Genomic DNA, 25377 nt, shown 5'->3' on the forward strand with positions numbered 1-25377 from the left:
TCATATTAGTAAATATTCCTTTAAATTAATCACATCCTGTTATTTGTGACCATCTGCCTAAGCCATACAACACAGTGGAGCTGAGAGAGGAACAAAAACACCACTCATTTAGAAAAGCACTACCACCACCTTCCTTTCTGAGACAAGGTCTTGATGTGATAGACTAGCCTGACGCCATCTTGAGATTAAAGGTCATCTTATTACTAGGTCAAAATAAGTTCATTCCTGTTTTCTGTAAAAATTGGATTTTCTGGAATTTCACATTCCACACCCTATAACCTAACCTCTACCCTGATAAAATGTTCTGCCAAAATAACTTTGAAATGTTCTGCCAAATTCCTACCTACATAACCCCAAACCCTTGAGAGCCCCCTAGTCTTGCGGAGGGTTAAATATAAACTCCATCTTCTCAATTTTCTCAAAGCCCACTTTAGGGAGCTAGCCCTATCTGACAGAAAATAAAGCTTGCTTAATTTGACCAAAGAATTTTGGGTGATAGAAACAACATGCTGCCTGACCTTCAACTCCTGGAATCATGCGACTTTCTTGACTTAGCTTCCAGAGCAGCTGGGATACCAGGTTCTATCATATGGGACACTCAGCCTCTCGAGGATGCACACACTCTATACCCTTCACTCTTCTCTTACACACACACACACCCACACACACACACACACACACACAGAGAGAGAGAGAGAGAGAGAGAGAGAGAGAGAGAGAGAGAGAGAGAGAGTCAAGACCACACAGTGAAACCTTTGATACCTGACAATGATGGGGACTGTCACTGACATCCTAAAAATATGTCCAGTTATTAACAATGCTCCCATGCTGCTCATAGAGGGGTTTAAGCTGATATATTCTTTCCACTTATCAGAATTTGTTTTTGTTGTTTGGGTTTTTGAGATAGGTTTTGGTTGTGTAGTTCTGGATGGCCTGGAACTTGCTATATACACCAGGGTGGCCTTGAGCTCAGATCTGCCAGTTTCTGTCTCCCACAGTGCTGGGTTTGAAGGTGAGCACCGCCTCACTTGGCGCATTCATCAGAAATCTAGATAGAGACCTATAACCAGAACCGGGGAAAGAATGTGACACAGACCAAGTTCAGCATGCTCTTCAGCCCAGGGTCAGGTGCTACCCTATGCAGCTCATTCATACATACACAGACCACACACACACACACACACACACACACACTCCCCACACCCCATCAAGTTCAGCTATTCTTCGGTGTCAGGGTCAGACATCTCTAAAGTTGAACATCAGAACTGATGAGTGTTTCCCCAAACCCCTTTGAAAATTCTATGAAAAGGGCTGGAGAAATGGTTCCATAGTTAAGAGCATTGCTTCCTTTTCTAGAGAACCTAAGTTCAATTCCCAGCGCCCATATCAAACGGCTGACAACTGCCTGTAACTCTAGCTTTAGGAGACCCAACTCCCTCTTCTGGCTCCCATGGGTACCTGCATTCATGCTGCAGAAGAAAAGACACATACCTATACAATTCCTTATGTCTATCATCAACTGAGAAAGCCCACACTTCATTATTGTTGAACAAATACCTAGCCATTGCCCCACACACAATTTAAACAAAAGCAACCACTCCAAAAACATTTCAAAGTATTTGTGATGTTGGGCATGGTGGCACACGCCTTTAATCCCAGCACTGGTGAGGCAGAGGCAGGTAATCTGAGAAGGATAGCTTGGTCTACAAGTTCCAGGACACAGAGAAATCCTGTCTTGAAAAAATAAAATTGTGAAAGCGGATTTCTATGAGATGGGAGTACAAGCAGAAGAGCTGCTGATGCTGATTTGCTACTGTAAGTGTTGTTTAAACCAGCCCAAGCACAGCTACCCATTAGTCACATACCAAAGAGTTGAAAAAGTAAATAGCATGGGGGGGGGCAGGGAAGAGGGCTTTAAGAGCATTTGCTACTCTTGAAGAGGACCCAGGCTCAGCTCAAGACAAGTGTTTCTCTTTGTAAAAACTCTGGCTGTCCTCCAACTCACAAAGATCTATCTACCTGCCTCTACCCTCCAAGTGCTCCAAAGCACTTAAGAACTGTCTCTTCTAAAGGATCAGGGTTTGTTCCCGCACCCATGTTAGCTCACAGCTGTCTGTAACAGTTCCAAAATACAAAACCCTCTCTTCTGGTCTCTGTGGGTACCAGGCATACACATGGTACACAGATATACATTCACCAATAAACATAAAATAATGTTTTTAAAATAAATTTAAACTAAAGGTCTAAGAGGATCTTAAAAAGGGTTGTGATTTCATTAGCTCCTTCTTTGGCTGTGGTAAAACAAGATACAACTGTGTACACTTTCTCACAAGTGATACAAAGTTACACAGTGTCCTGTTTTAAGCCTGTGCTTATCCTCATGGATATGCAAATACAAACATACTCAATTGGCACACTTTTCCATTTATTTCTACATTGACTGTAGCTCACCTGATTCACAAGCTCAGGGATGCCCAAGGCCCTGTCGATTTCTTCCAGGCCTGTCGCATCTGTGTTGCTCAGGAGAGTGTGCAGCTGGTCCAGCAGCGCTCTTTCATCACTCTGGCCTTCTGCGTTAGAAGGCGGCCCAAGCAGGTCCTCCAGAGGATTTCTAAGAAGAGGCCTAGAGGAGGTTTGAGTCAGCTTTAATGCTGTTGGACTGGGTTCATGAGAACCTGCATTCCACACCCAGGACCACAAAAAAAGTCAAAGAAAAGCTTTAATAGTGCTCATTGTTAATGTTGTTTAGGCTTACATTTTCTAAGAGTCTAGCCTTAGTCTAGCCTCAGACTCACATCCACCAATTGCTATAATTTAAAAAAGCGGCTCACAAGAGAAAGACACCATGTGACAGAGCTTGGATGAAGGCGTTTTTTATTTGGGGAGAGTGAATGGAAAAAGAGGGGAGATCAGAGACTGGCCTCTGGGGAAAGGGGTGGCAGAAGAGAGGCAGGAGTGGGGGAAGGGGGGATGGGCAGGGCCTCTAGTGCATGTGCACAGGTGGTGCTCTTAGTGGCTGCAGCTGAGGGCATATCCTGTCAGAAACCTCAAGGGCAGGCCTGTACAGATGCCTGTATACTAACACCAATCTCTCCTGTTTAGTGTTAAATGCTGAGACTTATACAGTGTTCACATTAACATCAAATAAAAAATAACCACTATAAAATGTATATGTGGGGGGTGGGGGGGAGTCAAAACAGAATTTCTCTGTATTAACAGTCTTGGCTGTCCTGGAGCTCACTCTGTAGACCAGTCTGGCCTCAAACTCAGAGATCTGCCTGCCTCTGCCTCCCCCGAGTGCTGGGATTAAAGGTGTGTGCTACCATACACAGCAAAAATTAAGCTTTTTTTTTTTTTTTTTTTTTTTTTTTTTTTTTTTTTTTGGTTTTTCAAGATAGGGTTTCTCTGTATTGTTTTGGAGCCTGTCCTGGAACTTGCTTTGTAGACCCAGGCTGGTCTCAAACTCACAGAGATCCACCTGCCTCTGCCTCCTGAATGCTGGGGTTAAAAAGGCGTGCACCACCACAGCCCAGCTAAAAATTAACCTTTAACAATAGATAATTTTCTAAAAACATTTCAGTGGTAAGGATGGGAACAAATTGTTGCACCTTTTAATTTTTTTAGGAAAGAAAGATTGAGAGTTCATTCTGTGCTTATTTTAATGTATTTAATAAACTACCATTATGCAACATCCCTTGCCCACATCTTTAAAAAATTGTTTGTGTCAGCCTAGTCTCAAAAAAAAAAACAAAACAAAACAAAACAAAACAAAACCAGAGACAAACAAAAGAGTTAATTTTCAGGGGCTGGAGAAATGGCTCAAGCTGGTATGGGTTCAGTTCCCAGCACCCAGATGGAGGCTCACAACAATGTGTAACTGCAGTTGCAGGGGATGACGCCCTCTTCTGGCCTCCATGTACACTGCACACACAGGATGCACAGATACACATGAAGGCAAAAGACCCATATACATTTTTTAAAATAAGTAAATCTTTTAAAATTAATTTTCAGAAAAAGTGAGACACAGTATCAGAACATCACTTACAAAGCAGTGAGCGCATACCTTTACCAACTGCTGCTTGTGGATACCTCTCCCTGGGACAGCACTGTTAGGAAAAGCATCACGTCCCACTCAGGCCCTGTGAAGGCTGAGCTGTCTTCTGTCTGCCTCCTCCTTCCCTCCCAGATGACTCTGCTTGCTGCCTCAGCAGATGGCCAACAGTCGACTATAACACGTCTTACATACTGTTTCAGAATTGTTCCTGCTCAGCTCTGAAACTCAATGCAAACACTTCCCACACACAAAATAAAGCCCTACCTATTTTGAGTCCCATGAGGACCTTGTTCCATAGGCAGCATGCCCTCTGGCCAGGAGCCCGGTTGATTAGATGGTGCTGCTGCTTGGCCATAGGGATTGACCCCCATTCCCATGGGAATCTCACCAGTTCCTGGGGGATCAAAAGCAGAGCATGAATTTTCAAAGAAGCCAGTAGCAAAAATCACCATAAAACATTCATTTTTTACTGAAAGGGACAGCTTACTCATTTGAAGCATCTGCTGCTGTTGCTGCTGCTGCTGCTGCAACGTTGGTCTTGCACCTGGTATTCTATTAGGACGAAGAGGCAAAGTGGGCACTGAGCCCCCCATGGCAGGTCTTGGCAAAGCAGCACTGTAGTCTCCTGTTCTTCCCAGGGGACTTGATCCCATGGGTTCCATTCTGCTGGCCTTTGAGTTAGCCAAGCTCCACTCTCCTGGGGAAGAAGTCTGATTCACAGCAACAGCGACATTTCTGTTTGGTCCACCTATAAAGGAGGTAGAACTCATCAGGCCTCACCCAGAGCATAGAAAGCCCTTCATGTACAGGGAGAGACATTATATACAAGAGTGGCTGGAACAGAGCCCTGTCATTCTAGAACAGGGCTGGCCAACTACAAAGGCAGTATCTAAAAGCCACTACTCCCACACACTCACAGGTTAGAGAAGTCTTGAACCAATGGACTACTTAAGGGTTTAAATACTGAAGACATAAAACAAAGACCAAGAAAGGAACATTATATTAATAATAATATTTTAAAGATATTACTTGATTCTAATGTTTAAATGGTGTCTGTATTTTAAAGGTACTTCTCAAGGAAATCACTACTGTACTTAGAAACAACCTACCCATACTGGCACCGTAATTCTCCTGACTATCCATCACTCTTGGATTCCCAGCCAGTGTAGGCTGTTTTTGTAACACCGGGAAAGCACTGACATTCTTCACTGGAGGACCTGAGCCAACAGACACAGGACTATCAAGAGACACGGCTCGGTTATACGGAGGACGGACAGGCTGCACAGGCTGTGGACTTCGCAAACCTGTTGAAAACACATTAATATCCCTTGCTGACTCAATATTTAAACAATCAAGTGCAAGAAACAAATACCACTAAGCCCCACACAAAAAGTCTTTCTTAACAAACACCACCATCTTCTTTTACAAAATAAGGCATGCCAAAAAGAAAAGAAAAAAAGCCCCAATTCCAAATAAAGTACAAACAACTGCATGTTCGCTGAAGTGCCAGCACTCAGCTGTAGCCTAATATGGCCGTGCATGATGTTCACGTCAGAGTGCCAAGTCACAGGCTAAGCAGTGTGGTTCGGTGGCCCATGTTCAGCATGCATGAAGCCCTGTGTGCAGATCCCAGGCAACACAAAGCCAGGAGGAAGATGGAGAGAGAAAAATGCATCCATGTTTTTAATTCCTAGATTTTTTCCACATACGTACTTATATGTTCTCTACTCACAATTTTACAGTAAAAATAAACAGTTAAGCTGCCTTCCAATCAAATAGAGAATAAATATAAATTTCCCTCTCAACCTTCTTTTCTTTTTCTAACCTCTTAGACTATCTGACTATCCATTTCAGTTTAAGAAACAGTACAACTGAAAACAGTGAGACTGTGTGTGTGTGTGTGTGTGTGTGTGTGTGTGTGTGTGGCGCACTACCTGACTATCCATTTCAGTTTAGGAAACAGTACAACTGAAAACAGTGAAACTCCGTATGGGGGGTGGGGGTAACATGCCTTTGGTCCCAGCATTTGGGTGGCAGAGGCAGATGGATCTCTGCGATTTCAAGGCCTGAGCTACACAGATAGCCTTTCTCAAAGACAGAAAGGGGAGGAGGGAAAAGACAGAAACAAAGAAGGGGGAAGAGAAAGAAGAGGGTAGAAATAACTACCCTGAGATGACCATAAGTTATTCTGTTTTAACTAATGCAACATACAAACATATAATAGGGAATTTTTCATGTAAAGACAAAAAAAAACAAAAACAAAAAAAAAACCTCTTTAATGGTTAAATAACAAGATTCTTTAAGCAACAAAAATGACAAGTATTTAATCCAGTTTTGATCTTTTAACCCAATTATCTATGTGTGAGAAAAAACATCTCCCCCGGGGGCCCAGATATGGATTCTCTAGTTACTATCAGGCTAATTAGAAGGGAAAGATGAAAGGCCAGCCAGTGAGACAGCTAGCAGCCAAGATACCTGCTGCCATGCCTGAAGTTCCACCCCACCCCCAGGACCACAGGGTAGAAGGGGAGAATCAGCTTCCACAAGCTGACAATTGACCACATATATGCTGTAGTATGATCATGTATGCATGTGTGCACACACACACATAAAATGAAATTAAATGTAATTTTGAGAAAGGAAGAGGCAGGAAAATAACTGACACAGACAATAGCAATGAGTGCAAAAACCCGTGAAGGTAGAGTTTGTGTTCTGAAGTTCCAAGCACTATTGACTCCTGGTCTTGGTGTAATAGAACACGCAACTGTGCTGACAAGTTTCTAATCAAAAGCTAGCAGGGTGTTTGGGATATGACTGCATCTGGAACATGGAGTTAAGAGGGTCCCTCACAAAGACCATGTGGTAACCCTTCCACCCAACTTCACCCCTCAAAGGGGAAAAACTCTGATTCTTCCTTACCCAGAGAACTTGGTCCTGCAAACATCTGCTGTTTGGTCCCTGGATGGGTGCCATTTGTAGATACAGGGTTGTTGTAAAACTCAGAACTAGTCAAATCACCAAGAATAGCGTCTAGATTATCCAGATCTCCAGATACCTGAAAATGAACCTTTTCAAATTATCCTGCATGGAATACCAGATGAAGCTGTCAAGGCATCAGCAAAAGAAACCATCAACCAGGACCCCAATAAAACACAGCAGTGACATCAGGCATGTGGTTCACACTCATAATCCCAGCACTCCAGTGCCAGGATATGTACCAGGGTGCTATAGATCTTTGGAATCTGATCTTAGAATCAATCCCTCCCTAAAAAACAAACCTCTAACATAAGTTGCCTCACTCTGAGCCTGAGATAATACTTCAAAAAGTCACATCCACAACAATGGCTTCCACTGCAAAAGATAGAGGAACAGTCCTAGTGGCATCAGCCAGGGATAGACAGACAGTGAGACTCTCTCTCAAAACAAAATCAACAAAACAAACCGATAAACAAGACCTCAGTGGTTTCGTGAAACGACAATGTTCAGATCAAAGACTGCTCTCCTAGGGCCTCACCCATCTACTTCACTGCACGGCTCAGCCACTACGATAACTCACTGCTCGCCAGTGCAGCACTTTTTGCTCTGACACTAGTTTCCCACCACAGATCTCTGAGTCGGAGCTGGCAGGAACCTGCATCTACAGCTTGTTAAGTGGTATTTATCAAGGCATGACAGGCATGCAGATATGGCAAAGGGAGGCCCGTGCCCTATGAGGCTCTAGGCTCTCTCACCTCATGGAGAGCTCACCTGGAACGTGCTCTCACATGCACGAACTCTAACTCAAGGGGGAAAACTATGCTGCTGAATCCAAACTTTCCTACTAAATGTCTCCTGTCCTTAACAACACAAGCTGCTTGCACCTGCACACCTGACCACCTCAGTTCAATCTGCAGTCCCACTCCGAAGGAGAATGGACTCCCAAAGACTGTCCTCTGGTGTGGCATGCTGCACCAACCCCCACCACACACACACACACACACACACACACACACACCCATGCACACACAGACACTCTCTATCACACCACTCTCACATACAGCCACTCGCACTCACAGCCACTCAGACGCACAGACACACACTCACTCACACACAGCCACTCACACTCAGACACTCAGATTCAGACACACACACACTCTTACACTCACTGTCTCTCACACTCAGATACTCAGACACACACACTGTCTAGTACCCACACACTTACCCTCTCTCCCTCACACTTACACCCTCTCTATAATAAATGAAAGTTATATAATAAATGTTACTATAATAAATGTAAGCTTGAGGTTGTCCTTAAATTTAAAACTAATAATTGATGGGGGTTACCACATTCTGTTTATAACACAAAAAAGAAACAAGGAGCTGAACAGAATACCATACCTCCTCACTGGTCTCTGTCTTAATTTTGGAATCTTTGTCTTGGCTGGAGCTGGGATTGGTGGAGCTGCTGCACTGACTCAGTTTACTGTCACCTACGTCCGCTTGGGGCTGCAGCTCTTTGGCAAGGGCATCGCTGGGGTCATCCCTGTCCAGCAGGTATCTGAGGAGGGCATTATTCTCCTTCTTCTTGGGACTCAGCTGCTCCTGCCTGGCATTCCCTTCTCCACCACAGGGAGCAGTACTGCTAGTGTCTTTCCCGGTGGCCTCTGCAGTGATCTTGGCGACTTCTGCTGGTGAGTTGCCATTCTGCAGCAACTTGTGCAAAATCCGGTGTTTCTCTTGCAACAGAGACCCATGTACATTGGAGGTGGAAGACACAGCTCCTGATGTTGAGGAGGATACTCCAGAGGGGCTGGTGACACTAGTGGAAGAGTCTTTGCAATTTGAATCCAGGGGGGAGTTGGTCACAGAGGAATGGCCTCGGTCATCAGAAGAGCATGTGAGTAGCTGCAGCAGTTTCTTGTGGCCTTTGCTTTCCAGGGGACCCCTCTGTGTCTCCGAGCCCTCCCCACTGCTCTCTTTGCTTTCTTTCTCACCAGGGTGCTCTCTGCTATTTGATTGACACACTGAGCTCTCCACTGGATTCTGTTCACAGTATAAGCCTAGGGGGCTCTTGGAGTCCTGCCTGCCTCCTTTACTTGGCTGGTTTACACTCATATTGGGAGAGTTATCCAACTTGGGGCCTGGTGAAGACAGAGTGGATAAAAGAGAAGTCCCCACACCCTCGCTAATGGCTTGCAAGGCACTGAGGGAGCTGCTGGAAAAGCTGTGACTCCCTGGAGCGCCAGCGGATCCCATGGGAGAGTGCACACCTGCATGTGGAGAAAGATCAGGAGAGAGACAACAGTCAGCTAAGCTAAGAAACCACAACATCAAAGCTCCCATTACGAAGAATGACAGTGATATGGGAAGAAAACCCAAGCAGGAAAAGCTACTACTGTGGATACCTGCAACAGGAGAGAACTGGTGTGAGGCCATCTTTGGGCTCCCGCGATTACGTGGAGAAATCATGATGTTTTGCTGGTTGGGGCCAAGACCAGGACTGCCATGAGGGGGGCTGCTCATGTTGAGCCCATAGCTGCTATTCTGGTAGGAAGATGGTGACTGCAGGCTTTGTCCAGGGGTCAGCGAGGCTATGTTATTGGAGGGCCCATACCTAGCTCCACCCATCTGCCCGGCATTGCTGGGGTCTGCCACACCATAGGTCCTGCTGCCCAGTGTCTGTCCACTCTGATTGGGAGACATGTTCATGCCGCACCCTGCTGCAGGAGGCCGGATGCCTTGTCCTACAGAATTGGGGTTTGGTCTATATCCATTCTGTTCTCTGCAAAGAAACACATCAAGTTTTTTCCTTTAAAAGCTGCAGCCACGCATAAAGGGGAGGCAAAAGGGGAAGGAAGAGAGTGGGACAGAAGTGCCCGGGAGCATACCATAGGTGTCACTCCAGTACCAATTTGGGTGCTAAGTACCACGCCAAGTCAGCAATGCCTTGCCTTGTTTTTTTAGTTTTTAGATTTATTTAACTTAAGTTCTCAGTCAGAGCTTAAGATCCAGTTGCCTCAGCCTCCCATGAAGCTAGGATTATAGGTCTATACCACCAGGCCTGAGCTTGGGATTTGTTTGGGGTTGTTGGTTTTTTTTTGTTTGTTGATTGGTTGGTTGGTTGGTTGGTTGGTTGGTTGGTTGGTCTCATGCAGCCTAGGGTGGCTTTGATTTCACTATGAAGCCAAAGGTCTCCTTAAAACTTATCTTCCCATCTGATGCTCTCTTGGATGTTACACATTATAACAATTAAAAAACAACAACAACAACAAAAAACTTATCTTCCACCTTCCAAGTGCTAGAATCACAGGAGTACACCACCATACCCAATTTATGCTGTGCTAGGAATCAAACCTAGGACTTCATGCAAGGCAAGCATTCACCAGCTGAGCTACATCCCTAACCCCTAACAGTTTTAAATGAGCCAGGAACTGAGTGACCCTAATGGTCATAGTATCTGGAGCCTCTGAGGCCTCACTACAGCTGACCATACCTGGGGAGTGTGAGTCAACTCCTCAAGGCAAATAATGAGCAAATCTTTCCCTCTATGCAGTTCATTTACCCGTTAGTAACATCAGTAGTTACTACCCTTTATTTTATTCTAAATTCAGTCCCTAGAAGCAATATAAATACGTCACTAAGAATAAAGGTATCCACTATTCTCCCAACATACCACCACCCTCACCCTCATTCCGACACACCCCATACCCTGGCCTTACCCAGGAAGCAATTATTTAGTAGAAAATACTAACTTTTAGATAAAAAATATAGCCTTAAAACATCTCTAAGAATCTAAATTCACTTCACCAAATCCAACAACTTTCCTGCCCTTTGCAAAGCATCCTGAGGATGTGGGTACATTTAGTGTCTTCACCTCTGAAGAAAGTGGGTTGAAATGAAGCCATGACGATCATTCGTTACAGGATTTCGGAAGAGCTTGCTTTTTGTCTGTGCACTAACAATAGTTCCATCCGCCAATGAGAAGCGGTACACTGGGGTCTCTGCATGGCCATGAATATAAGCTATTGGGGAAAAGCATACTGTTACTGATAGCTGAGACTAGACCAGTGCATACAGAAAAGACAGGAAGGAATCATGCTTCAAGTACAAAGTTTTGTAAGTCATGTGGACATGAACAAAAGCATAAAACAGCTATACTCAAAAACTGTTGCACAAAGAAACTGTGTCTTGGGGGAAAAAAAAATCACCCCCTCTCCCACAACCACCAGATAGCAGGACAAGTGATATCCACACAGTGAGAGCTTTGTAGCATCATCAACACCAGCACCAAGATCAACTCCAAATGCCTTTACCTTCTTGATAGTGACGCTTCTGGGACCATGACTGCCCATCATTAGGACTAAAGAATCTCTGGATACACCTTCGGATGGTATCTTCAAAGCCAGGCCTCATGGAAGATCTCAGTGAGTTTGTATCTATATTGACGACCTTTCCTATTAAAGATAAAAACAAAAGCTTTCGACCCTGCCCACAAGTTCTTTCTGCTGCTTAGCTCTACTAGCACTTTAGAGTGAGATAAAGGAGTAGAATCTCAGCTCTGCCTTCTGTCCTTAACACACGACACAGCAGGAAGTTGATCGGCAGTCTGCATACCCTGCTGTGGAATGCAACAGTGCCCTCCACGTGGCTCTAGGGGCAGCTCCTAGTAAGAAGCGCGCCACTGTTCTTGCTGCTCCTTTGCAGTTGGGAAAGTCTTGGATGAAATGGATTTTTAAATGCTAGTCACTAAAGGGTTTAAAGAAACTTTATTTAGCTATACTTAGTGTTATTTAAGAGAAGAAAATAAGACTGTCAATGCATCAAAGAGAAAGAGAGAAAATGAAAGTAAGCACTCAAGAAAGGACTGATTCTGAAAGATCAAATGACAAATAAAAATGCATGTCACTGGGATGCGGAGATTGCTCAGTTGCTAAAGTGCATGAAGACCGGTATCCAATTCTCAGCACCTAGAAAAAAGCTGGGTGGAGTGGCGCAAACTTGTACTCTCAGAGCTGACTGGGCAAAGAGGTCCTGAGTTCAATTCCCATCCACATGAGGTTCAATTGAGTCTTTAAAACAGGGCTTTGGCAGGGTGGGGAGTGGGATGAGGGGAGTGGGGTGAGGGGTAATCTCTGGAAAGTTGCTAAAAGCACTGGCTGCTCTTGCAGGGGGAGGACCCAGCACCCATATGGCAGTTCATAGCCATCTGTATGTAACTCCAGTCACAAGGGATCTCAAACATGCAAAACACTCATAACAAAGTGATCAAGGTGGGTGGACAGCAAGGACCAAATAACCAAGGTCTTTGGTTTTTCGAGACAGGGTTTCTCTGTGGCTTTGCAGGCTGTTCTGGAACCAGCTCTTGTAGACCTGGCTGGTCTCGAACTCAGAGATCCCACTGCCTCTGCCTCCCGAGTGCTGGGATTAAAAGGTTTACACCACCAACCAAGGCTTCCTGTGGCCAAAAATTAGCAGATCAAAGCTGGGATCCCTGCACTCAGGAGGCTGAGGCAACAGTTCTGCATCCAGGTCAGCACAGGTTCCATTGTGAGGCCCTGGCTTTAATAATAATAATAATAATAACAATAACAATAATAATAATAATAATAATAATAATAATAAAATTTAAGAAGAAAACCAAACCTCATGTTATGACAAGAATCACTCTTCCAGGCCAGACAGATGGCTCAGAGGTTAAAAATGCTGGCTGCTCTCATGGGACACAGGCTGGCTTCCCAACACCTACATGGCAGCTCACCACCATTATAACCCCAGTTCTGGGAGATCCAATGCCATATTCTGGCCTCGAGGGCACCAGACACAGTATAGTGCACAGATATACATTTAGGCAAAACAAAAAAGCTACCAAAAAAAGAAGTATTAAATTCTCACACGAAATGCTGTTTTGGAGGCTGGAGAGATGGCCCAACATGTAAAGGCACAGTGCCACTGAGCCTGATGATAGGAGTCTGATAATCAGGACCTACATGAAGAACACAAACCCCTCTACATTGTCCCCTGTCCTCTCAGCTATACTATGCATCTTGTGCACAAACATTGTGTCAATGGATGGATGGATTTTTCTTTGATATTTTTAAGAATTTCCATTTTCTATGGGAATGCATGAGTAAATTATGTGCAAGTACCCACAGGCAAGAAAAGGGCACTGGATTCCCTGGAGCTGGAGTTACAAGCAGCTGTGATCTGTCTGCCCTGCATGGGTGCTGAGAACTGAACCTGAGTCCTCTAGAAAAGCAGCAAGTGCTCTTAACCCTACCATCTCTCCAGTTCCATAAATCAATGTTTTTGGAAAGTACTATTTGGCCTGGTGGTGAACACCTTTAGTCCCAACCCTCGGGAGACAGAGGCAGGCAGATCTCTGAGTTTGAGGCCAGCCAGGTCTAAGGAGAGTCCCAGGACATCCAGGGCTACACAGAGAAACCCTGTCTGGAAAACCAAAAGCAAACAAAAGATGGGTGAAGGCGGGGTGCTATTTTGAAGAAAGGGCCAGGTACCTTTACATTTGTCTATCTTTTATTTGGGGGAATTTTTAAGTGGCAAATATATTCAATTCAATTGCCAAGGTTTTTAGTGAAAAACAAGTTTTTTCTCCCCCATCTCTTTTTTTAGTTTTTGAGACAGGGTTTCTCTGTGTCTGTTTAACAGCCCTAGCTGTCCTGGAACTTTCTATAGACCAGGCTGGCCTGGAACTCACAGAGATCAGCCTGCCTCTACCTCCCGAGTGCTGGGATTATTAAAGGTGTGCACCACCGAATGTCTGTGAAATTCTTTTATTGCTGTATAATAAACACAGGCTAGTCTGGAAGCTGGCTTTCAGCAGGTTAAGTAAGTGCTTACTGATGACCTATGTATGATCCATGCTTGGATCTCATGGTGGCAGAGTTAATTCTGACAAGTGCACACACTCATGTACACACAGACCCGAAAGGAGTAAGAAGGCACAGGCTGGTTACCTGACAGGTCATGCCTAGTAATAAAGCTCTCAGGACTTGATGGGAGTGTCCTTTCCCCTGTAGTCACTCGGCGTGCCACGCAGATCATACAGCACTGCAAGTCTACAAGCAACCAAAGGTAACCAGGTCAGATCACACTCACTTTTAGAGACAACTCAACAGGCGAGCAAGGACACAAAAGCAGTAGCAAGAGTTAGGACAGACACAGTGCACCCCTGACTCTTACCTTCCCCTTCTTCCAGCATGGCTCGAGGCTGAGACAGGGCGAAGCACTGCATTGTTTCATATCTCTGGCGAGTTTCAGGACTGGCACTCATGTCTTCCAAAATATCGTGTGTCTTCATCAACATACGACAATTAAAGGTATGGCTTTTTTGTCTCTGGGTCTCATTAGTCCAAGAAACTCCATTAACTTTTGAAAAACCAAATTAAAATTTGAAAACAAATTGAAATTATTTTTTACAAGTCAGGTAAAACTCAGTCAAAATTTATCAACAATTCAAGCTAGGGTTGGGGCTGGAGAGATGGCTTGGCAATTAAGAGCATCTATCATGTCACTCTTTGCAGAAGACCTGGGTTTAGTTCCTAGCACCACATGGTGGCACCCATAACTCTAGTTCCAAGAGATCTGATGCCCTCTTCTGACCTTGGGCATATAAATGATGAACATACATGCATGCAGGCAAAACACTCAAACATACAAAATATATAAAACCTCAAATTAGGGACTGGAGTTATGGCTCACTGGTTAAGAACAGTTGTTGCTCTTCCAAGACCAGAGTGGTTCCCAGCACCATTAACTCCAGCTCCATGACCTAATGCAATCTACTGGCCTCCAACAACACTGCAGTCACACATGGCATACATCCACATAGATACATACACATGTATGGTAGCACACCCTATAATCCAGCACATGAGACAAAAATCTGAGTTCAAGGCTAGCCTGGACCACACAACACAGTAAGAGCTCTCCCACGCCCCCCCCCCCCCCCGTCCCCGTCCCCGTCCCCCACAACGAAATACCAAACAAAGAACACACCTGTGGATTTGGGTAAGTGTTTAAGGAAGTCCTTCCGGTCCTGCTCATGTAAGATGCTGTAGACACTTGTGTTAACCAGGTCTTCCTGCTTGTACTGCAGATACTGTGTGACATTTTCTGACACAAATACAATGTTGCCGTCTCGATTCACCACAAACAGAAAACCATCCAATGCCTAGAGTGGGACATGTTTAACACAAGCTATTATGAAAACTATCCCAGCTCCCCAAAAGCATTAAAGCCCTTCCCCTCTTTTTGCAAGGGTTAGGGTTATACTTGCAAATAGAGTCTTTAAAGAGTCAGTAAGTATTAAAGAGAACCCAACTCAACACAACTGGTGTCCTATAAGGACTAACTGCACACCAGGAATGCATACTCAGAGGAAAGGCCACTTTAAGGCACAGTTAACAAGCCAAGAGAGGGCTCAGGAGAAGCCAGCCCTGCCAACACCCTGATCTCAGACTCCAGTCTTCAAAACTGAAGAAATAAATTCCTGCTGCCTGAGCCATGCACTCTGGGGTATCCTATCACTGAAGCCTTAGCAGACCACGACTACAGCCTTTGTAAAGACAGCATGAACCGGGGGAGGGAGGGTAACAATACACTAGCCTTTTATTAACATTAGCATGATTATTTCAGGGGTTATAAAAATTTAAAAAAAAAAAAAAAAAAAAGGAAAGGAAAAGAGAGCAGGGCATGACAGGGCATATAACTTTAAGCCCAACATTGAGGAGGTAGAAGCAGGAATTGAGGTCACCCTAGATCAATATTAATATAGCAAGTTCAAAGACAGCCTGAGCTAACATTACAGCCTGCCCTCAAAAAAAAAAAAAAAAAAAAAAAAAAAGTCTGGGTGTTTTGAAACCCTTAGTTCTCCCAAGTTTTCTGACTGGTCCCAAGTTAAACTATAGGAATTTCCATACTGTTCCTGAACAAGTGTGTAAAGAGTCCTAAAATGAACGAGCACAAAAGTAGGTGAAACAACTCACTGAAAGAAACACCAGTTGTCAAGTAAACTTGCTGAAGCCCTCGCCGGCCTGAAGTAGCACTGCGTCATGGTTAATCAGCTCTTCTCAAGGCAATTACTTCAAAAACATGCACATGTTTAATGTTTGAAATTGCCTCACAAGCTGGGTGCAGCTCCATCATAGAGCACTTTGCCTAGCATGCATGAGACCCTAGGCTCCCTCCCCAGTACCATGAATAAAGTTCTCCAAGAATACAGAGCTGGGGGCTAAGGGTGTCACTTAGTGGTAGCATGCTTGTCTGCTCGCACTCGGTATTTTCAGAACTATATAGTGCCAGCAAGGGTATTTTATGAATGCTATAAGAATACTGAATTTCTTATTTCCAACACCATATATATAACATGGAAAAACAACCAAGGTAGTAACATGCTTTGGACAGCTATGATCTTCACACCTACCTGTAGTAAAAGTGGCCCTAAAGAGTCTTTATCAATGACCCCCTGTCCTGTAGAGGATACATCAGCTTTCTGAACATCATCATCACTGGAAATAGTTTTTCCTGAAGACACAGAAGGAAGCATAGCAGTGAGCAACACTTAACCTCAGCGCACGCACACTGAGGTAGGTAACATGTACACAAACATGCAGAACGCTCACTACCTGATAAGAGAAAACCACACTTAAAATATTGAGCTTCATGGTTTCCCAAGAAGGAAGAAGGCACTGGGCCCCCTTTCTGCTAAAGGTGCTGGTCTCTAGGCCCCAGCTTCCCTCCCACCAGCATTTGGCACAGTGAGGAACACTTGTCTTCTGCCAATTCTCTGTTGTTTGCTAAAAAGCAAAGCTGGTTAACTCCTGGGACTTTGGGGGTGAGTCTTGCTTAGCAAGAGTGAGGCCCTATTCAATCCCTTTGACCCAACATGGGAGTTGGGAGTGTTTCCTGACTTTGTATTACCTTGCTCTTTTATTTGACGTATCTGTCTCACTGTTTCCTTTAAAATCGCACATTTATCTGGTTTGACGTTGAAATTGTCAATATCACTAAGATTTGCAGATATCAGTTCAGCCAATTCTTCTATGTATTTGCTCTCCTGCTCCCGTCTCCACTTTTCACCACTGTAGGCAAGACTGAAAGAGGGAGAAAAGCCACAACTCACACCTCTGGGGCAGAATCTACCCATTTAACACCATTAGCTCCATGTGGAAACAAACTAAACTCAGCCACCAAGGACTGTCCAAACATGGTGGTACAAATACATTGTAGAAATCCCTGCAGCTTCCTTCAGTGCCACCTTTGATTAGCCACTGGCCTTGAGAAAAATCAAACCCAGTTCCTCCATCTGGAAAATGGAGACAAGTCACCTACCCCTGTCCTGGAGCATCACAAGGCAATTTTCGTTTTCGAGACTCAGTGGCCAGCGGATCCAAGGAGCTTTCACCTAGTCCACTCATCTTGAACAAGATCAGCAACTAGGAAAGAAGTAACCAGATAAGCACTAAAACATGCATTTTCTATGAAAATGTCATTATGACAGAATGGTCCAGAAGTCCCTTCTCAGTGTACTTGTCATGAATGAGTGTGTTCACATAAGCTCAGAGCTCTGCTGCATGGTAACAGTGCTGGGCGTGGTGATGCAAGCCTGTAACCCCAGCACTCAGAAGGCTCAGACAAGAAGATTAAAGTTCTGGGTAAGCCTCTGGGCAAACCTCTGAAAATGTAAGCTACTTCAATTAAATGTTTTCCTTTATAAGAGTTGCTGTGGGGGCTAGAGAGATGGCTCAGAGGTTAAGAGCACTGACTGCTCTTCCAGAGGTCCTGAGTTCAATTCCTAGCAACCACATGGTGACTCACAACCATCCTCTATGAGACCTGGTGCCGTCTTCTGGTGTGCAGATATAGATGGAAGCAGAATGTTGTATACATAATAAATAAAATCTTTAAAAAAAAAAAAGAGTTGCTGTGGTCATGGTGTCTCTTCACTGCAAGAAAAACCCAAACTATGACATCTTATCTACACAGCAAGTTCCAGGCCAGTCTGGACCACAGAGTAAGACCCTGTGTCAAGACACATAACGCAAAATAAATTATATTTAATGAGACTATCAAGACTACAATTTTGGCCAGCAATAATGGCACACACCTTTAACCACAGTACTGGAGGGGGGGGGGGGAGGCAGATGGACCTCGGCGAGTTGGAGGCCAGCCTGGTCTACAAAGGGAGTACCAAGACAGTCAGGATTGTTACACAAAGGAAACCCGGTCTCAAAAAACAACAACAACAAAAAAGACTCCAATCTTGATAAAACTCATAAATACAGGGCATTTCTTTTTGAGCTTACAAACTCGGGAGGCACAGGCAGGTGGATCTCTGTGAGTTCGAGGCCAGCCTGGTCTCCAGAGTGAGTGCCAGGATAAGGCTCCAAAGCTACATAGAGAAACCCTGTCTCGAAAAACCAAAAAAACAAACAAACAAAATAAAAACAATGTGAGGGTTCTATTATGCCTCATGTACTCAGCTTTCATGTGTAATAAACTCTTGCTGGAACACAACAATCACTGGCCTAAAGAATCCTAAATCTGTAAGGTTAAAATGTATCTATCTAGCATTTCAACCAGCCAGCCTACAGGAAGTATGTCCACTAGGTGGCACAATACTACCAGAAAGGCCAATTAGAAAGGAAAAAAAAAAAAAAAAAAAAACCCTCATACATGGCGAAACTTAAAAATATGTAGGTCATGTTTGTTTTGAGACAAGGCCTCATCACACAGAAGAGCCTGGAAACCAATGTGGAGCTGCTGCTGGTCCTGAATGCCTGGTCCTCCTGCCTCTACCTCACTGGGACTACACGCACAGTCACACACACCTGTTGAACCTTCACATGGTTAATCGGGAGTTTCAGACTACAGCATCATGGAGACAGGAACACTAATGGGAAACAAGCCTGGCTCTCTCAAGGACAGAACTACAGCGAGTCTAGCTGTCTTCTCAAGTTCTTCATTTTTAAACTGAGCAGCAAACTGTGTGCACTGAGCACTAACATGCTTGTTTTCATTTAATTTATCCCAAATTGTGTGTAGTGTTTTCTTGCCCTGGTGTTAAACACAGGCTGAACTCCTGAGTGGAGAACTGCCATCGAAAAGTAGTTCTTCAACTGGAAAACTTAGTTTGATTTGTACTCGCCACACAAGATCTGACTTTGCTGGGAAATAAAAACTGGAACATAGCACACAAGGGGGAGTTCACAAATGCAAAATGTAGTTTGGAACACCTATGGGTGCTGTTGAAATCCAATCTATTTCTGCCTTACTCGGAAGGATCATCTGTGACAAAATTCAAACGACACAAGAATATGCAAGAAACTACAAAGGAGGACACAAACACCACCCACCTTTCTCGAGGTCACAGCCAAGCGTGGCACCTGCTGAAGCATACAGATCCACCAAGTGCACAGCAGGAAGTGAGCATCCATGGAGTTGTGCCAATTTAACATAGCTGAACACAAGGACTGACATTACAGTTTTGGTATATGGCTTAACATTAACCAACTTCCTCTTTTGTTATCTCCGGATTCAGACAAGAGACAAGGCTTGTAAAGCAGCCAGAAGCACTCCTTGACCAACAGGAACAGAGTGAGGGCTCAGAAAGTACAGGCGCTTGCCTGTTCCTAGCAATCAGAGATCCATCATAGCAACCACAGATCTATTGCTGGGAGTGTCTTCTACACTCCATTTATGCACTAAGGCATGTGTGTACATACAGGCACACAAATGTTTTAAAAAATGATAAAATGAAAATATCCATAATGTTAGTGTTCTAACTGAGCAAGTTATTCTGAGGCCTAAGAAAACCTTAATGTGCCAAAATGAGAGGGAGTGGAGGGGATGACAACAGCCCAGGATGGCACTGAACTTCTCACATATATTCATGACAACCCTCCCTGCCCCCAGTGCATACAGTTAATTCTGTTTTACAGATAGGGAAGTTAAGTGGCTAAATAGCTTGTCACTAACTTGTCACTGAATGGAAGAGCTATAACTGACTCTATAACCAACAAAAAGGCAACAAATGTTTCTTGTTGCCTTTACCCCATTTTATTCCCACACAATCACCAAAATAAATCACTGCCTCCAACCAGGTAACAGAGAGCTGCTCAGCTGTCAGTAAGATCATAAACACTCTAACATCTTCAGTTTAGGGGCATGAAGGACGTGCCTAGGGGTAAGAGGTTAGTTACCTCCGCAGCTATTATGTATGCTTCATCCCCAAGACACTGGCTAAGCTGTACTCTGGCCTAATACTACCTTTACTCCCTCCCACATGAGATGTGCAGAGTGGCTAACACAGCAAGAAAACCTGAGGTGAGAAAAGCAAAAGCTCTCTAAAATACCCTTCAAGAGTCTATTCCTGGGTGTGCTATGATTAAACACTAGGGCCAAGAACTGGCCATCTCAATTGTGACTCAACTTCTCCATCAGGCTTGTGTGCCAGGGTTATACAAGGTATGATTAAGTACACTAATAATTGAGAGTCTTTGTAGTGTCTCTTGAGAATCACAGAAACTTAAGAAAATGTTCAAACAACAGCTGTGGGTTTAAATTGATTTGAGAACTGCTAAAAGTGCTATGCAAAAAAGCTGGGGCTGCTCTAATGCGGGGCGGGGGTGAAGGCAACTGTGAAGAATTTACAAGACATTGAGATATATTAATCTAAATACTTAATCCTACAATATCAAATTAAAGGTTTTTTCTAGCCTGTTGGTGATGATGCTCCAGGCCAAACATAGGCTCTGTTTTCAGTATTGTCCAACTCCAGTCTTCTTTCTCCCTCCCAAGCTATGCTTCTGGTAAGTTTCCTAATCTTCAAAAGTATGGAAAGTAGAGTGGCTGAATCATTAGAAAAATCTCCTCCATTCTACCGTGCCATTTTTTTTCACTCAGGTATCCCATTCCAAACACTATGGCTTCAAGATGGCATCAAAACAGAACCCAAGGATTTTGCCCTTTCAGGTGACTTACACAATACAATAAAGAGAAGCCAATGCTTTGCTGGGATCTCGTTTGAGAGCTGAATCCCAAGTTTATCACTTCACTAAAAGGTCTGCTTTGGTCTTCTGTAAACGGTAACCCAATGAACACCAGGAAAGTCAGCCACACCTCCCATGCTCCTGTTTATTAAAACACAGAGAGTGAGACGGCTATGCAGGGAAATCACTTGCACTGAACTTCACTACCTATATCTCATACACAGTAGGAGAGAACCAGCCAGGCAGTGGTGGTGCACACCTTTATTTTTATTTTATTTTTATTTTTTTATTTATTTGGTTTTTCGAGACAGGGTTTCTCTGTGTAGCTTTGGGAGGACACACACCTTTAATCCTAGCTCTTAGGAGGCAGAGGCAGGCCGATCTCTGAGTTCAAGGCCAGCCTAGTCTACAGAGATCCAGGACAGTCAATGCTACACACGAAGGGGAGGGAGGGAGGAAGAGAGAGAGAGAGAGAGAGAGAGAGAGAGAGAGAGAGAGAGAGAGAGAGAGAGAGAGAGAGAAGAGAGAGAGAGGAGGGAGGGAGGAGGGAGGGAGGGGAGGAGGGAGGAGGGAGGGAGAGAGGGAGGGAGGGAGAGGGAGAGGTGGGGGAGGGAGAGGGAGAGAGGGAGAGAGGGAGAGAGGGAGAGAGGGAGAGAGGGAGAGAGGGAGAGAGAGAAAGAGGGGGGGAGAGAACCAAACACCAAATGCCCATGGCATAGATACACATACTTGCACACACACTAAACTGAATAAAACTTTTAAAATGAAGTCCCTTACCAGGTACGTCCTATAACCCCAGTATTTGAAGGTCATCTTGACCTAAGCAACACAGCAAACCCTATCTCAACAAAAATAAGTATGAAAGCTAATGCTACTTCTATTGCCGGGGCCCAACAAACCACCAAGTACAGAATCATAGATTGTATTAGGCACTGCAGTAAGTCTTGCTGGAAATCAGTGACTGGGGTGATTCAAAGGTAGAAATAGCTGAGTACATTGCATACACCAACACACATGCACATCCCACTCTGGATTTCCCTTATAAAAAGGTGATGCCTGTTTTCAGAGCTTCTGTTTTGTTTCTCAGAATATCTTTTGTCTCAAGAGGCGCATTTTGGATAGCATGTTCTGGTTTCCTGCAGTTGACAATCAGACGTGAATCCCATCAAAGATCTTCCATGCTGCACTGAAATGAATGACTTGACTTCACTACTACACAGCTTTTCCAGGTATGATTTTGCAGTGCCAAGCATTGGGTGCAGCTGACATTTCAAATATAGATAATTTACTTTCAAATAGAAAGTAAATGTATAATTTCATTATATAGTCTTTTAAAATCTACATTCATTAAATCACCAATCATTCATCAGAAAAGTCACTCAGTAATGAAAGGTACTCATGGTACCAGGGTCAAGTTCATCCACATTATGGCTTCAGGTGAAAGCTCAAATTTTATCCTTGACAATAAATAGCATCAGATTTTATCCCTAAAGTACTATGTTTAACTGACTCACTTTCTGAAAACCCATAGTCAGTTACTGTTTCATTTAAAAAATAGTATTCAGGGGCTAGGGAGATGGCTCAGTTGTTAAGAGCACTGTCAGCTCTGCCAGAGGTCCTAGGTTTAATTCCTAAAACCCACATGGCAGCTCCCAATTCCAGTTCAACTCCTCTGACACCTTCTTCTGACCTCTACATGCACCATGCATGTGCACGATGCACAGACATCATGTGCAGGCAAAACACTCATAAAGCAAGACTTAATAATAATAAATGTTTTAAGTGTTTCAGTGCTGAGCAGATGGCTCAGCCAGTAAAATGCTTGCCTGAACTCAATACCCCAACCCACATGAAAGCCATGGGCAGTGACATGCATTTGTAATCCCCTCCCCATGTTGGGGGAGGGAGGAAATGGAAAGAAGGACAACACACACACACACACACACACACACACACACACACACACACACACACACATGGGGGGGGGGAGGATAAGGGGGTGAGGTGTCCAAATAGACACCTGGAGCTCACTGACCAGACAGCCTAGCCTAATGTGCTAGCCTATTTAAGACTCACCGCCCCACCTGTCGACTTTAACTCCACCTCCAGAACTCAGGTTTGTTGTTCCCTACCAAATATGAAGATTGTATGTGACAATTTCAAACAGTTTTTTAAAACTGAATTAAGATGGCTAAGAAATTCAAAAATATAAGACATTCAGTACCCACATAATAAAATCTTCTAATCAAGTTAGAAATACACACTCAGAATTAATGAGAAAAGAATTGATGTCCAGGGAGGAGGGCCTTATACACATATGTGCACACACAGAAATAGTGGATGTGAAATTATAAATTTTCATAAAGTACAAAGAATAAGAAAAGACAATCACATCACTCATTGGCAGAGTACCAGGTCTGTTTAGCATAGAGTTCTGTCTGAAGCCAAAGCCTAAGGGTTGAGACCGATTCCCACACTAGCAGATCACTGCACTGGATCACACTGATTTATCAGACAAAGTAAAGCCAAGAAGAGATCCATCTCAGGGTTGATTTCAACACCAGTGGGATCATACCAAAGTTACAGCTCTGAATTACAACTGCTTGGGTTTTTGTTTTGTTTTGTTTTGTTTTGTTTTTTGTTTGTTTGTTTGTTTTGAGAGAGGGTTTCTCTGTAGTATAGGCTGGGCCTAAGTGCTGGGATTAAAGGTGTGCACCACCAGAGGCTCAACTGCATTTTTTAAAAATGGAAACCCACCATTTTTACAAGGTTAAAGTGATTTAAAAATCCTATCTATTTCCAAAAGCAAAAATTTACTCATTTTAATTTGTTTAGCAGATGCAGGCTCTTGCAAGTTAGCAACAGTGCCACCTATTAGTGTTGTTTTAAGAAACATACAGGGTGGTGGTGGCAGCAAACACCTTTAATCCCAGCACTAGGAAGGCAGAGGCAGGAGGATCTCTGTGAAACCAGCCTGGTCTACAAAGGGAGTTCCAGAATACGGGGGTGGGGGGCCTGGGGTGGGTGATAAAAAAAGCAGATCTTTGAAGCCAGAATACTGGAAGATGATTTTAATTTAATTCTAGTACCCAGGAGTTAGAGGCAGATGGATTTTTGTGAATTCTAGGCCAACCTGGTCTATAGAGCTGGAGCCCAGCAAGGGCCACCAAGTGGGATCCTGTCTCAAAACACAAAATAAAACAAAAAACAAAAATCATGCTAATGGTCATAGTCAATTCTTTTTTTTTTTTTTAAATGTGTATGGGTATTTTGTCTGCGTGCTGTATGCATGCAGTGCCCAAGGAAAGAGTGTAGTTACAAACAGTTTGAGTCACCATAAGTATACTGGGAATTGAACCCCAGGTCCTTGGAAGAAGCTGTCAGTGCTCTTAACCACTGTGCCATCATCTCTCCAGACCCTCATAGTTGATATGTACTTTAAAAAGGGAGGGGGGCTTGCATGGTGGTGCAAGCCTTTAATCTCAGCACTTGGGGGCAATGGCAGGTCGATCTCTTTGAATTCGAGGCTAGCCTGGTCTACACTGTGAGTCCAGGACAGCCTGTATAAAGAGACCCTAACTAAAAAATAAAATAATAAATTAAAAATAAATTTTAAAAGATCAGACTAAAGATGCTGGTATTTAAACTGAAAGTGTCTTTGACTATACAGCACCCTTAGTAAGATGGTTTCCTTATTAATGCCAAGAGACTCAGGATTCTTACATTTATTTCTTCATGAAACAACTTATCAAAAATCCAAATAAAAACTCATACACACAAGTAATTAATCTTTACCTTCCTTCCCAGGACAAAGGCAGTAGGATTACATCTACCTGTGTGGGGTCACTGTGTCTTCTGCAGTCAGAGCATGCAGCCAGTTCAAGCTGCACACCAAGGGTACTAAGGACTCTCTCTGATGGGTCCTGGTACAGGAGGCCTGTGCCAACCACAGAGAGTGCTCCTTTCTTTAGCAAGCCTGCCAATACACTATGGACTCATGCTGTCTTCTAAACCCCTTTTTAGCTACCACCACAATCAGATTTTAAAAGCTAGGAAACGAAATTAAAAATTATTTCAATTCTACTCATGTCATCTTCCAGAACACCTTTTCACAGTTGATCTGCCGGGCTTCATTCCTCTAATTCCCTCTTCTATATTCTGGTCACATTACAGGCTATGAAGATTAAAGAAGGGCTGGCTTACAGGTGACATTCATTGCAAGACCACTATGTGAAGATGGTGCATTTTTACTCTAATGGTCTTAAACTATACCAAACAGAAAATTTCAGAGAAATGAATCCCACACCATTCATTTCAGACGCTCGTGTGCTCACA

At 43.8% G+C, this 25377-nt stretch overlaps 1 protein-coding gene across 5 annotated transcripts in view; it reads right to left on the reverse strand.

The window, feature by feature from the left end:
• Ncoa3 (nuclear receptor coactivator 3) overlaps positions 1–25377 on the reverse strand; it is an 86735-nt gene that overhangs the window by 12038 nt on the left and 49320 nt on the right. For 3 of the 5 annotated variants that reach the window (XM_027423377.2, XM_035446745.1, XM_027423376.2), the window contains exons 3-17: positions 17384–17487; positions 16973–17145; positions 16476–16576; positions 15050–15224; positions 14234–14419; positions 14008–14109; positions 11347–11487; positions 10908–11055; positions 9439–9815; positions 8432–9303; positions 6974–7109; positions 5164–5358; positions 4542–4802; positions 4319–4448; positions 2452–2623 (exon numbers count right to left, since the gene is read on the reverse strand). In XM_027423377.2, coding sequence (XP_027279178.1) covers positions 2452–2623; positions 4319–4448; positions 4542–4802; positions 5164–5358; positions 6974–7109; positions 8432–9303; positions 9439–9815; positions 10908–11055; positions 11347–11487; positions 14008–14109; positions 14234–14419; positions 15050–15224; positions 16476–16576; positions 16973–17145; positions 17384–17469 — 3255 coding nt within the window. In that variant the 5' untranslated portion in view covers positions 17470–17487. Of the gene's footprint in view, positions 1–2451; positions 2624–4318; positions 4449–4541; positions 4803–5163; positions 5359–6973; positions 7110–8431; positions 9304–9438; positions 9816–10907; positions 11056–11346; positions 11488–14007; positions 14110–14233; positions 14420–15049; positions 15225–16038; positions 16135–16475; positions 16577–16972; positions 17146–17383; positions 17488–25377 lie in introns of those variants that run through there. The other 2 variants (XM_027423378.2, XM_027423379.2) reach the window with 2 other exon arrangements.

Source organism: Cricetulus griseus, chromosome 6 (genome assembly GCF_003668045.3).
Source record: "Cricetulus griseus strain 17A/GY chromosome 6, alternate assembly CriGri-PICRH-1.0, whole genome shotgun sequence".
Classification (NCBI taxonomy): Eukaryota; Metazoa; Chordata; class Mammalia; order Rodentia; family Cricetidae; genus Cricetulus; species Cricetulus griseus.